This window comes from Terrapene carolina, unplaced genomic scaffold (assembly GCF_002925995.2).
Source record: "Terrapene carolina triunguis isolate 2854851 unplaced genomic scaffold, T_m_triunguis-2.0 Scaffold926, whole genome shotgun sequence".
Taxonomy (NCBI): Eukaryota; Metazoa; Chordata; order Testudines; family Emydidae; genus Terrapene; species Terrapene triunguis.
Genome location: NW_020665277.1, coordinates 6,554,064 through 6,567,801, shown reverse-complemented (window position 1 = coordinate 6,567,801; position 13,738 = coordinate 6,554,064). Strand labels below are relative to the sequence as shown.

Below are 13,738 nucleotides of genomic sequence, written 5' to 3'. Positions count from 1 at the left end.
ATAGGTTGCAAAGTCACGGGAAATGCCTGAGTGGAGGCTGGCTTTACTTTGGCCACACACAATTTTTGTGGACCACAAGAGGGTGGGTGATGAACATATTGAAAGATAAGCCCCGTGAAACTGGGCACCCAAGAACCGAGTGCCCCTCCCACCCCCCCAATCACTAGTCATGTCTGAAAGTATGAGCTTAAAGTCAGAATTAAGAGCTGAAGACCTTGTAGCACATCTCTTACCTAGTTTATGTGGTGTTAAGGCTGTGGTGTCTGTTAACTCCAGTACAGACAAGTGCTGCAGGTTGGATTCCCTAGAGGAGAAAAATCTAGCTATAAAAAGAGAGACAAGCACATCCTGTGTTACACATTCTAACACTGTCCACACTGAACCCAACTGTCCACTGAAATGACCAAGGTGTGAACCCCTGCCATAGCACAGCAAAGGCAGACTCAGTACCCAAGGGAAAGTCAGAAATCTAAAATGCTTTGAATATTTTCAGTGTCCATTCGCAATACAGCTGGAAAGAGAAATGATAATTTACAGTTGTCAAAGCTACTCTGCATCAGTCCAGATTCTCAAATATGACTGCTCCAGGCCAACAGATGGAAAAGAGCAACTCACTGTTCAGTGAGTTTTTAAATGAACAGTAAAAACCCAATTACTGACCATTATGCCAAAATTACAGTACAAAAATATAAAGAGTTGGGAATTGGGACAGGAAGAGAACAAATCAAAGGTGGGAGGGAAAAATCAAACTGTATCTTGTCAGTGTTTCATACCGATTTAGACACTTGGTATTTCACAAAGTTTTACTGATCAAACCTAATATAGCCGCCTAAAAGTCGCTTCCAACAAGTCTCACAGGACTTGTCGGTACAGTGGGGGGGGGGGGGGGGGGGGAGCTTTTGTTTGTGTCTTTGTAGAATTCCTAAAACGAAGCTTCCAGTCCATCCACCCAGGAAGAACCACCTCTGACGTAACAACATGGTAAATGGAAGCACTTCAGCTGCAGAGCACGAATCTTTCAGGGAGAACAGAAGCAGCGGAACACTAACAATGAAGTGACCCTCCCCCTCCCCGCAAGAAGAAAGTTAGACCAAGGATCTGAGTTGACAACAGTCTCTTAAACTTACATTTAAGACTCTCTGATCACCCAAAGAGGTAATTTCTTTAAGATTCTTAGAATTAGAACCCAAGATGAGCTCTCATCTGTCTAAAGGGCATTTCAGACATCTCAAAGAATTTATATGAAACCTAGCAATCCACTTTGACTAGAGAGATTGGGAACACCAGCACTTACAGCGTGTCGACTGGAACGTCCGACGCCAAGCACTGACTCGCCCACCTGATCAGGTAATAAGACAACAGCAAGGGAGAGGTGCGATGTAGCAGGTCCTGCTGAGACTGGAACAACTGGCCCCCTCCCAGAATCATCTGTAAAGAGACCAAAGCAGCTGGCATTGTAACTGAGGCCAGGGATAGCCAATGGCTTCAGCTTGAGACAGAAGACAAAAGTGACATCACAAAGAGTGTCAAAGGTCAGCATGGGGCCCAGCCTTCCTAGCCATTAGTGGTCACGGAGCGTACGCTAAACGGAAACAGGACACTTGCATTCCAAATTGTTAAACAGACCGGCACCAAAACAACAAAAGCTGCACATTCATTGTGTTTCATTACTTCGGTGCAAGCTGGTGTGCAGCTCAGTCCTTACCCAGGGCCACCCAGTGAAAGCTTCAACACGGAGGTAAGACTACAAAGATCTGAAGGGCATGAAGCGCAAAGAGGGGAGAGGAGCTGTTCTGAGTTCCACAAGGGGACAGATAATTTTATTTCTTTTCTGTTAATGATGAAAGGGAAATTTGAGGCTGAAATTGGGCGTTACAGAGGCAGCACCTCTCAGGCCCAGTCTATGTGTAAGTTTTATTGGTATATTTCAGTTGGGGGGGGGGGGAGGCGGGGGTTAAAAAATAGTTACATCTGTAAGAACCCTAGAGTAGACAGTTATATTGGTGTGAAGATGCCTTATATGGATATAGTTATTCCCCTTCCTATGTGTGCATAGCGATACCAGTGTAATGCGCCTTTATACTGAGATGAGTTTTCTTCATCAAATTGTCACTGAACCAGTTTTAGACTTGGTTTTGATAAGTCTGGTAAGCTGGTCGTAGGAATCAATCTTGGACTAAGCGTTCACAAGTTGATTCAGGTTAAATTAAATGGAATGATAATCAAAACCAGATTGTCAACTCTGGCTTTTGATTTCAAAAGGACAATGTGACACATGGCTAGAAAGGGTTAAACATCCTGCAAAATAAATAACCCTCAAAAGACATGTGGGGAGATAATGTTTGTGTTTTTATGTATTACATATGTATGAGTAGGGTCGACAATGTAATCAACAGTCCCTGTCTATGCTGTATTCTGGGGAATTAGTTAAGTCAGCTGGACTGGATAGATCGAAGACTTACATGTGGAGGAGGTTTGGAATTTCTTTAAATCAACTATACAAAAACTATCTGCAATTTGCATCACAAGCAAGGGGGAAAAAACTTGTAGTGAAAGTCTCCAGACCCAGCTAGATGAATAACCACTTTAAAGGTTTTTAAGAGTAGGCCAACAGCCTACAGGGAATGGAAAACGAGATTGATCAGCAAAGAAAGCCACATCATAGAGGTTAGAAAATGTAGGAATAAGGTAAGAATTGCTACAAATCAAGCTAAATTAGCTCTTGCCAAGGAAATTAAGATACATAAGATGTCTTTTAATTATATAAAAAGAATAAGGAAGGATACGTTTGGGCCACTGTGCAGTGTGGATGAGATTAAAAGTAATTTAGGTATGGTCCAAAATCTACAATGAAAACTTTGTATAAAGTCCTGTGATGGCAGACAACGCATTTAATTAGTAAAACTTGGCAATCTAACCATAAGTATATTATGACCCTATTTCAGATGGGGGTACATTGTAGACTACATTATTTGGAAAGGGTTACACAATCTAAAACGTCTGAAACCCACTGAGCTAAAGGAAGAAAGGCAAGAGGTTGTGCTGAAAGATGAACTATCGGACTGAAGGGAGGTTACTAGTGGAGTTCCTCAAGGATCGGTCATGGGGCCAGACTTACTGAATATTTTTATTAATGACTTTGGCACAAAAAGTTGGTGTGTGCTAATGAAATTTGCTGATGATACAAAGCTGGGAAGCATCAATACGGGGGAGGCCTGGAATATTATACAGGAAGATCTGGATCACCTTGATGATTGAAGCAACAGAGATGGGATGAAATGCAACAGTATAAAGTGCAAGGTTATGCACTTAGGATCTAACAACAAGAATTTCTGCTATGAGCCGGGGGCTCATCAGTTGGAAGTGACACAGGAGGAAAGACCCCTCGGTGTGTTGGTCAATCACAGGATGACTATGAATAGGGCCCTATAAACTCCTGGTGCATTTTGGTCAATTTCACAGTCATGGGATTTTAAAAATAGTTAATTTCACAGTTTCAGATGCTTACTTGTGAAATGTCATGGTGTTGTAACAGTGGGGGTCCTGATCCAAAAGGGGACCAGGTGAGGGGACCCCCCCCCTCCCACGGGATTTCCACCCTCACTTCGGCACTGATGCTGGCAGGGGTGCTGCCTTCAGAGCTGGGTGACCAGAGAGCAGCGGCTGCTGGCCTGGTGCCCAACTCTAAAGCTAGAGACGATGATGGTTGGGGTTTTTTCCACCTTCCTCTGCAGTGTGTGGGTGCGGGTCACTTGCCAGGATTATCTGGGTGTACCTCAATCATTTCCCTGCCATTGTGGGGGCCTCTAGGTGCACCTTGATCCCTCCAATTCTCCGCCTGAGTCAACTAATAGCCTAGTCTCCTGTGGGCTGTAATATTTGGGTCTGATGTCGGTTGTTGGGTTTAGTGCGCAGGCGCTGGGTGGTGTTGGTGATTTGTGACACTGAGGAAGTCGGACTAGATGATTTTGGGGTCCCTTCTGGCCTTAAACACTATGATATAACTACATCCACATGTACTGCTGTAGCTATCCCGGCCTGGCTGAAGTGGTTACCAGCTTTCCAGCGCAGAAAAGGCTTTAGTCTTCAGCCTGCTCAGTTCAGTCTCTTTCACTGTGATGGAGAGCTGGGGAATTAATGCAAAGAGAGGGGAACCTGCAGGTGGTGCTGTTCGGGAACAAAGCACTGAAAATGCTGCTCCCCTACAGCGAAGAAAGGGATTTGCTTGCTGCCCTAGCGCACAGCATGTCAGCAGTAAGACAGGAAGAGAGCCAAAGCTCCAGCTGAAGGTACCGGGGCAGATCAAGATCCTGAAAGCCTAACGGCTCAAGGATCCATCAATATCTGATGAGGTTCAACAAGGACAAGTGCAGAGTTCTGCACTTAGGACGGAAGAATCCCATGCACGGCTACAGACTGGGGACCGACTGGCTAAGCAGAAGTTCTGCAGAAAAGGACCTGGGGATTAGTGGACAAGAAGCTGGATACGAGTCAGCAGTGTGCCCTTGTTGCCAAGAAGGCCAATGGCATATTGGGCTGTATTAGTAGGAGCATTGCCAGCAGATCGAGGGAAGTGATTCCCCTCTCTTCGGCAGGTGAGGCCACACCTGTAGTATTGCGTCCGGTTTTGGTCCCCCCACTACAGAAGGGATGTGGATAAATTGGAGAGAGTCCAACGGAGGGCAACGAAAATGATCAGAGGGCTCAGGCACATGACTTACGAGGAGAGGCTGAGGGAACTGGGCTTGTTTAGTCTGCAGAAGATAAGAGTGAGGGTGGATTTGATAGCAGCCTTCAATTACCTGAAGGGGGTTCCAAAGAGGATGGAGCTTGGCTGTTCTCAGTGGTGGCTGATGACAGAACAAGGAGTAATGGTCTCAAGTTGCAGTGGGGGAGGTCTAGGTTGGATATTAGGAAACACTATTTCACTAGGAGGGTGGTGAAGCACTGGAATGGGTTACCTAGGGAGGTGGTGGAATCTCCATCCTTAGAGGTTTTTAAGATCAGGCTTGACAAAGCCCTGGCTGGGATGATTTAGTTGGTGTTGGACCTGCTTTGAGCAGGGGGTTGGACTAGATGACCTCCTGAGGTCTCTTCCAAACCTGATATTCTATGATAATAGGTTTCTGGACCATACTCACAGCATCGCCTAGCCTCAGCAACAGCTGCTGTAAAATCAACAAGTCCCGGCAGATTAGGAAGCGGGTGGTGGCCATCTTGCACACACCCCGGCATACCACAGTCACTGCTGTGCCACTACCATAGAGCTGAGAGAGGTTCATTCGCACGTTGAGGGGCTGAGCTGAAAGACAGGATAAGAATGGAAGCTAGGTCAACTGCAATCCTCAAACCTCTACCACCTTACTAGCCAAACCGCAAAGGTTGTGTCGTATCACCTCTCTCCATTTCCAGCTCCGTCTCATAGTCCATTTCCCGGATCAGCACCCCAATGGCATGGATAGGGTTTCTGATCTCCTGCAGCTTACTGTGAATATCTTCCATCACATTCTCTCTGCAAGGGCACACAAAATTCACCTGCATCAATGTATGTAATGTCAACAGATCCCCTCCATCAGTGGCCCCCATAGTAAGAGACCCAGAAGTGAAATTGGTCTGACCACTGCAGATATTGTGGAGGGAGAATTCCCCTCCACTATAATAAAAACTTATTTTTGACCCATGAAGGCACCATACTCAGGGTGAATCCACTTGCTCCTCTCCTACCCACTCTGTAGAGCAGTGGGTCTCAAACTTTTTTTTTTTACTAGTGACCCCTTCCGCATTGCAAGCCTCTGAGTGCGACCCCCCCTAATAAATTTAACACCCTTTTCAATATATTTAACACCATTATAAATGCTGGAGGCAAGCGGGGTTTGGGGTGGAGGTTGACCGCTCACTCCCCCCCATGTAATGACCTTGGGGTCCTGACCCCCAGTTTGAGAACCCCTGCTGTAGAGGAATAACTTGTACTTGGCTGAGGGTACTGATGCTCCGTGAGATGGTGTGCGAGGATCATTCTAAAACCAGCTAGCTAGGGAGGTTCAGCTATTTGGATACACTTGCTTTCATGTTGTGAAGAAGACGATCCAACTCCAAACGGAAGCTCCTGCTTCTGGACGCCATGGTTCAGAACTCCTCGCCACTTCAATCATTACTGGGGAGAGTTTCCAAGCATCTACAGGATTTAGGAGCACAAACTCCACTGAAAGCCAATTGTGACGCGTGCTCCCAAATCCTTGAGGGGCTTGGAAAAATCTCCCACTACGGAGCTAGAATTCACACATCCCGAATCACACTTAGAAGACTCGGGTAAAGGGCTGTCTAAGGCAAACCCTGCACAGACAATTCGTGCCTTCATCTTTTCACAAAGGACGTACGTTACACAAAGAGTTCCCTTACGTGTCATTGGCTATCAAGTCTTCCAGGATCTGCTCTGCAGTCTTCTCTGGAGGCTGAAGGCGGGAGCAAGCCATTTCCATGACGAATGCCATTTCCATGGAAATAGATTCTCCAATCAGCCGAAGGCACTGGACAAGGCACACGACATCGCGAGACATCTCCAGATCTGCAGTGAAAGAACCTGACTGTACTCTCATGCAAATCGTTTCAAGGCAAAACCAGGTTAGTTCCGCTCATTTCATAGGAAAGCTTCTTGGGGCAAATTTGCCCCAGCAACACAAGACTCCATCTGGCTCCATAACTAACTAACTAGATAATTACAGGCTGACTACATGGAGGAGCTGAAGATGGTAAGATCTCTGTGCAGTTTTGTATGAAAACCGGTAACAGGAAATTTCCCTTCAGCCTTCTCCAGTTACAGGACCTGGATGAAAATAAACTGAACAACTGGGGAAAACATGCCTAGAAAATAAAAATCACAGCCAGACTCGGCCTCTCATGCCTCGGCTCCATGCACGAGGATTCTGCATCCTTAAGCAATTTCCCAGCAGCTCGTAAGGACCAGAGATAGCCCATCCGCAGACCTGTTTTGTCTAGAATACCAAGAACAACCCTGCAATCTCTAATCTAATGTATTTTTTAAAAACTCTTCACTAAGGAACAGGTATCTCTAATCCAGGCCCATGACACCTCCACTGGCCCAGCTGTCTGCACTTGGAAGAGTCCTTTGTACCTTCCATTAGGAAACACTTATGCTATTGCAGTCACTTCTAACAACTGCTATAGTTAAAATCGCAAGAGGGTTTGAGTCGAGGGGCGCCTATCCTGCAGCCCCAGCCCCAGAGGTGCCGCGGTGGGGAGAGAGAGCTGGGGGGAGTCTTCTCTCCCCGCCGTAGCCCTGGAGCACCCTCCTGCATCCCAAACCCCTCATCCCCGGCCCCACCCCATAGCCCGCACCCCCAGCCGGAGTCCTCACCCCCCCAGCCCTGAGCCTCATCCCACACTCCGAACCCCTCATCCCGCCACATGAATTTTGTTATGTGCACCGATATGAAGGTGATGTGTCACACACAGCCTCCATATTGGTGCACGTAACAAAATTCATTCTGCACATGGGTGGGGAAAATTAGAGGGAACACTGGTTTCAGATATAAACCACTGTTGTGCTTAAAAGCTTTCAGAAAAACATCACTGATAAAACTTTCATCCCTAATTTGTGTCCTAAAGGGGACTTTAAATATTAGGGGGAAAAAAGAAAAAAAATCTAATGTTAGCAGTTTGAAACAAGCAAGGGGTAAGACTTCTATGCTGGTGGGAATTCCTTGGATTTCTTGAGCGTCCAGCTTTGCTTCTCTGAATGCACTGAAACTTTAGTGTCTGGGAAATCTGAATTTGGGCAGCAGGCAAAAGAATTTAAGTTCAAGGCAAATGGATATGGATATGTGGTAACATGTTATAGTTTCCCAGTTCATCACAAGCATATGCATAAGCGGACATTGAGCTGGAACTTTAGCTCGGCCAGGTTGCACATCATGGAATATTTTCTATTCCTGTTTTTCTGGATAAATGTGTAGCTCAACGTGTATTCCAAGACACACACAGGGCAAGCTGTTGCATAGGTAATATTTACAATTAGAACAACAGATTTTACATCCCAGAACTTTCAGGGGTTGTAGAGGTGAAACCTGAACATCACATAGGCACCGTTTCAATGTAAATACACATAATACAAAAAAACCACCACGTTAAAAGACATTAAGCCGACAACATCAGGCAATGTCAGAATGAAAGTTGCCAAAGTAGGTAAGGAGTAAACGTTCATTCTGACCTGTGAACCCTGCCTATCAAGAGCGCTCACAAAAGAAGGGAAAGTGAAGAGCCCAGCAGAGTGGTACAAACTAGACGTTTTAAAGTTGATTTTTGGGGAGAAGGGATCTTCGAGGCCCTTGGTTGGATCAAAAAATGGCTAAGGCACAAGGCTAAGATGATTATGATCATATGTGAATGCTTCCTTCTATTAAGTCACCACATGTTTTGATTGGGTATTTTTAACGGGACAAGGCTGCCACTTTTTCCTGGACATGGATCTCCTGGGCATCACTTGCTAACTTGCAGGAAAAGGAGCAGCTTAGAGGACAGGACATGATCTTCATAATCATGGCTGCCACCACGCCCACCATCTGCCACCACCAAGAATTTAACACCACGCCATTAGGCCTTCCTTGCCCTAATCCTAGAGGACACAACCCAAACAGGTCAGGCTACGGAGAGGGACCCAGATGACATCTGAACCCTGACCACACCTGGGATGTGAATCTAACATTCAGGCATTGGAAACCAGTAAGAGGTGTTCATTCAAAGCGGCCGCATCTCCAGAGATAGCAAAGCACGCACCCATTGCTGGGGGCTACGTTATGCACTGACTGAAGGTTAGAATTCCACTCTTTGATTTTCTTGAACTAAGTCGCAGCAACATTTTATCCTTAACGCACACACAAGTCTCCAGGCTTTCCAAAAGGGAATCTACCACTAGGTTCAGGCTAAGCAGGGGAAGTTTCAACCCAGACAACTTCAGAAAGTTCTGAGCATGTAAAAAAAGGATTAGCATGGAAACTTCTATGTCTTTAAATACAGAGCTTGTGACAGGTATGCTGTAATTTCCTCTACAGTGGAACGGCTTCCCCAACTTCCCTCCCCTTTACCATCAAAGATGGTGCTGTCATCCTCAGTCAACAGATGCTCATCAGGCAAGAGATACAGATGATCCACCAGGGAACAGGGCACAAGGAAAGACAGGAATCCCTGGGAAAGTGAAAGATAACCCATCTTTTAAGTCTCAGTTAGGAAAATGCCCTGGAATCACTTAAAGAACTCCAATGGTAACTCAGTACATTCAGACTAGACCAGGGGTGGGCAAACTTTTTGGCCCGAGGGCCACATCTGGGTGGGGAAATTGTATGCAGGGCCATGAATGTAAGGCTGGGGCAGGGGGTTAGGGTGCGGGAGGGGGTGCGGTGTGCAGTGATGGGGTCAGGGCAAGGGGTTGGAGTGCGGGATAGGTGTGGGGTGCAGGAGGGGGCTCAGGGCAGGGGGTTGGGGTGGAGGAGGGGTGTGGGGTGCAGGGGGCTCAGGGCAAGGAATTGGGGGCTGAGGGCAGGGTGCAAGATGCAGCAGGGGGCTCAGAGTAGGGGGTTGGGTGTAGGAGGGAGTGTGGGGTGCGGCAGGGGGATGGAGTGCAGGCAGAGGGCTCAAGGCAAGGGGTTGGGGTGCAGGAGGGGTTCAGGGTCCAGCCCAGCACCGCTTACTTGGAGTGGCCGGGGGGGGGAGGGGGCGTGTGCAGGCAGCTCTGCTGCCCTGCCTATGGGTACCACCCTTGAAGTTCCAATTGGCCACAGTTCCCCGTTCCCGGCCAATGGGAGCTGCAGGGGGAGGTGCCTGCAGGCGAGGGCAGTGCACAGAGCCCTCTGCACTCCCCTTCCGGGGGGTGGCCCAGGGACATGGTGCTGGCTGCTTCCAGGAGCTGCGCCACAGGGCTGGCAATCCCGTGGGCCGGACTGAAAGCCCTGACGGGCCGGATCCGGCCTGTGGGCCGTAGTTTGCCCTCCCCTGGACTAGACCAGTGCAAAGTGTCTACAGCATAAAGCAGCTCCTGCTTTGTGCCTCACCTTTTTTAGTAGGCACACCATGTTAGTATATGGATTCAGGTGGAGAGCAAGAGGGCGTGAAAGTGCTTCTTGGTACTGAAGGCAGCAGGCATAGAACTTGGACCAGAACTCAACCTGTAACTGTCGAAACTCTTCCTGGGAGAATTCGTATTCTGTCACACTGCCCTGGAGCTGGGGGGAAACAGCAGAATATCAGGTCAGGTTTGACTCCCCAAAGATGGCAATTCGGCACTACAATGGTATTTTACAGCTCTGCCTCCCACTGAAGGAGGGTTTAATTTTTGTGTGTGTGGCTGGTACATTGACATTTTAAAAAGATTAATATACTCCAACAAAGAACCTGTGTCACAGGAAGGTTAGCATTGCACAGCTAGGCACTCAAACCTCAGGAAATGCCAGTTATAGCTATACATGCAGCTAATTACATGGCTACATATTTTGAAAACACCATACACAAATTTTTTCCACACTTTTAGATACAGATATGTTGCACCCTCTACTACTGAGTATTTTGGAGTGAGAGCCAGACAAGAGTCCATGAGAGCCACTTCTATAATCCTAGATACAAAGCTATAAGGTGATGTTAACACTCAGAGTATACATCAGTTACTTAAGGATAAAAATCCTTACAAGTACGTGGTGGGTTAATAGACCACTATTAGACCGAGACCAGGGAAACTCAGAGTTAAAAGGACAGTGTCTACTTGATTTTTCCTTTAACTAGACTACTTTTAAAGTTTCCAATAAGCACCTTTCCAACCAGATGCACTTTCTATAAAAAGCAGAGCGGTTTTATAAGGGTTTTGTTGTTTCCCTGATGATGCTTAAGGGTCTTTCACCAAGAGAAAGAAGACAGGCCGCAGAAGAGCAGCGAATGGACTTGCCTGCCCCCCACTTCCCACCGCCTGCCTGCTGGTCTCTCCTTCAGCAGCAGCACTGAAGTGAGGCCTCCCAATGTCTACACGCCTCCCTGAGGCACACAGAGGAGCCGTGGTGGGTGAAGACCCATGCCCACTCCTACTGCACCCGGCCACCCACCCACCAGGCTCTCACTGCTGCAGCATGGAGAAAACGAGCGTGTGAGAGATGTGTACAAGACAGGCATTGCAATAAAGCAAAACCTGGCACCATTGTCACTATGCAAAGTGCTCTCTGACTTACAATGTAAACAGACTCTAAAGGAAAAAGGAAGTGCGGCTCACTTTGGCACACCTACATCTAAAAGAACAAAGAACAGTACAGGAGCAGTGGAGGGAGAGGGGGGAGAATGGTGAACCGCTGGAGAAAGAGGAATAGTTAAGAGATGGGGAAGTAGTGAGAAGGAATTTTTTTAAATCATGCAACTGCTTTGGGGGAAGCAGGGAGGAAAGTTAGGCCATAGGTCATCTGTGGATTTAGTTTTTAACTCTACCTGAGGTGCTAAAATACCACAGTGATGATTGTCATCATAAAACACTCAATGGAAACCTCACCTCGTTTTCCACCGCTAAGGTCACCTCTTTTTTCAGCTCATCCCAGGTCAGATCCATGATTCTCTCTCCTCCTCGGGAAAAGATCTACAAAAACATGACAGGAAACTTCCGTTTTGAAGCATTAGACTTGCCACAAGCCTGTCTAAGTGACAGCACGACGTGAAGAGGTTGAACAGATGAGTAACATCAGTCACTGCAGAGAACTGTAGCTAGGCACAGGCAGCCAAGATACACCAGAGCGAAGTAATAGCTGGCACTACTAGAGGGTTATGCACTTCGCCGTTTACAGATGCCGGGCTGTACGCTCATTCCGACCTTTTGCCCCCAATACGAGGGAGGGACTGGCTGTAGTGGGGGTCCAGGGGCCCACTAGAGGGGCTGACCAGATTGGAGGAAAGGGGCTTCCAGCAGCCTGACGTGCATTAAAATCAGGCCCATACAATGCCCATTGGGTGCTGCAGGCACAGCAGGTTTTCTGGTGCCCTAACCCCAAGGTCACGGCCTCCCTCAGATCCACAGCGACCCTCTTTCCGTGCAGTCACTGCTTCCTCCTGGATCCACAGCCTATAGACTGATACAATGAGGTTAGTGGAATCAGGCTTTTCCAACGTTCACCAAACCCACTGACACCTGGAACGTTCCCAGACCTGGAATTGCTCAGATGCCGTTTTCGTTACAGGCAGCGCATCCCCCGGGACGTGAGCATAGGGCTTTGCTGAGCTCAGCCCATGAGCTCCATCACAGAAGCTACACTGAGTCAAGAGCCAGCCCGGTGGGCAGCTCACCAGGTCCTGCCCGAAGGGAGAACCAGGGTGGTGTTCTCGGAGGCAATAAGGTGCACACCAGGGACCTGATTCTCCACTGTCGCACCAGTGACTTAAATGCAGTCATACCAGCATAAAACTGGGGAGACAGACTCAGAGCCCAGCGCTGCCCACCAGCATCTCCATCAGAGAATTACGGAGCAGCAGCAACGCTGCATTCCCTTCAACCCCTGGCTCTTCCTCCTCCTGCACCCTCCAATCCACGAGCTCACCAGCGCCCGCTGCTGCCCAAACCCCTCCCCTCCTCCCTCAGCTCTGGGGTTAACGCTCCCCGCCCCCGCACCACACAACGCCCACTCCACCAAGCCCAGCTCGGCTCACACCTAGCATTCGTTTCTCCCACCGCTGGTCCTGAGCCACAGAAAGTTCAGCAGGAAACCCCCAGCCCACCTGGCTAACTTCTGCTACGGGTCTGATGCCATCAGTCACCTCTGCTACCTCGTCCACACACCCAGCCCTCCCTGACCGAGGCCAGCGAGCTGTCAATACTATTTCACACCTCTGGCTGCTTCCTAAACCCTCCCCACACTCCCTCCCTTTCCACACCAGCTTCTTGGCAGTGAAGACTAGGTCAGGCATGACCTTCCACTCCCCCATTCTCCCCTCTCACCATCCTCTGCTGCACCCCAGACCCTGCCCTTGAAACCTCCTGCCCACTCTCTTTCCCACTCCTCCATCGTCCCCTGGCCCTACTGACCGCCACCCTCGCTCTCACCCTTGCCTTCTCCTCGGGTTCTTCTCTCTCCACATACCTACATGTTCTTGTATGCCCCCATCCACAGGACCCTAGCCTGGACCCTCCTTGCCCTCTCCTTGAAACACGCTGGGCAGGCTGCATACAGCCACTGTATAAACGTCCTCATCTCAGACTATTCTTCAGTCACCATGCCCAGCCTCCACCCTTTCCAGCCCATAAAGACTGCTCTCGACGCTCTTCCCGGCTCAGCATCCTTGGGACCTTTCACTATTATAGCCGTCTTCCTCCTGCCACTGCCTGTACCTTGCGGTGTTATGTGCACAGAGAACTAAGCGCCTCAGGGCAGGGAGCTTTCATTTTTCTGTAGCGCATGAAGCACACCTATGACACTGTATAAACACAGAGACGCAGCTTTTGCAGGCCCAGATGTTCTCCTGTACCGAGATCTGGTCCGTTCAGGTGAAGTGAGGCTGTCAGGGAGCAAGTTATACCTCCCTTCCCAGCCCATCAGCAAAAGTTAGACCTGTTTAAGGGCTGCTCTAATTTATGGTGACTGGTCTCTGTGGGGCCTTATGCCAACGGATGGCATGCAGGCCAGCTGAGAGTTCTCCTTGAGTGACCCCATGTCCACTTTGTGCAGCCAGAAGTGGCACAAAGTGGCTGGAACTGAGGGAGCACAAA

At 48.4% G+C, this 13,738-nt stretch overlaps 1 protein-coding gene across 2 annotated transcripts in view; it reads right to left on the bottom strand.

Moving 5' to 3' along the window:
* NUP160 (nucleoporin 160) overlaps positions 1–13,738 on the bottom strand; it is a 54,811-nt gene that overhangs the window by 26,944 nt on the left and 14,129 nt on the right. For both annotated transcript variants that reach the window (XM_026661016.1, XM_026661017.1), the window contains exons 12-19: positions 11,537–11,620; positions 10,065–10,235; positions 9,102–9,201; positions 6,400–6,565; positions 5,397–5,512; positions 5,142–5,302; positions 1,295–1,428; positions 234–304 (exon numbers count right to left, since the gene is read on the bottom strand). In XM_026661016.1, coding sequence (XP_026516801.1) covers positions 234–304; positions 1,295–1,428; positions 5,142–5,302; positions 5,397–5,512; positions 6,400–6,565; positions 9,102–9,201; positions 10,065–10,235; positions 11,537–11,620 — 1,003 coding nt within the window. The remainder of the gene's footprint in view (positions 1–233; positions 305–1,294; positions 1,429–5,141; positions 5,303–5,396; positions 5,513–6,399; positions 6,566–9,101; positions 9,202–10,064; positions 10,236–11,536; positions 11,621–13,738) is intronic.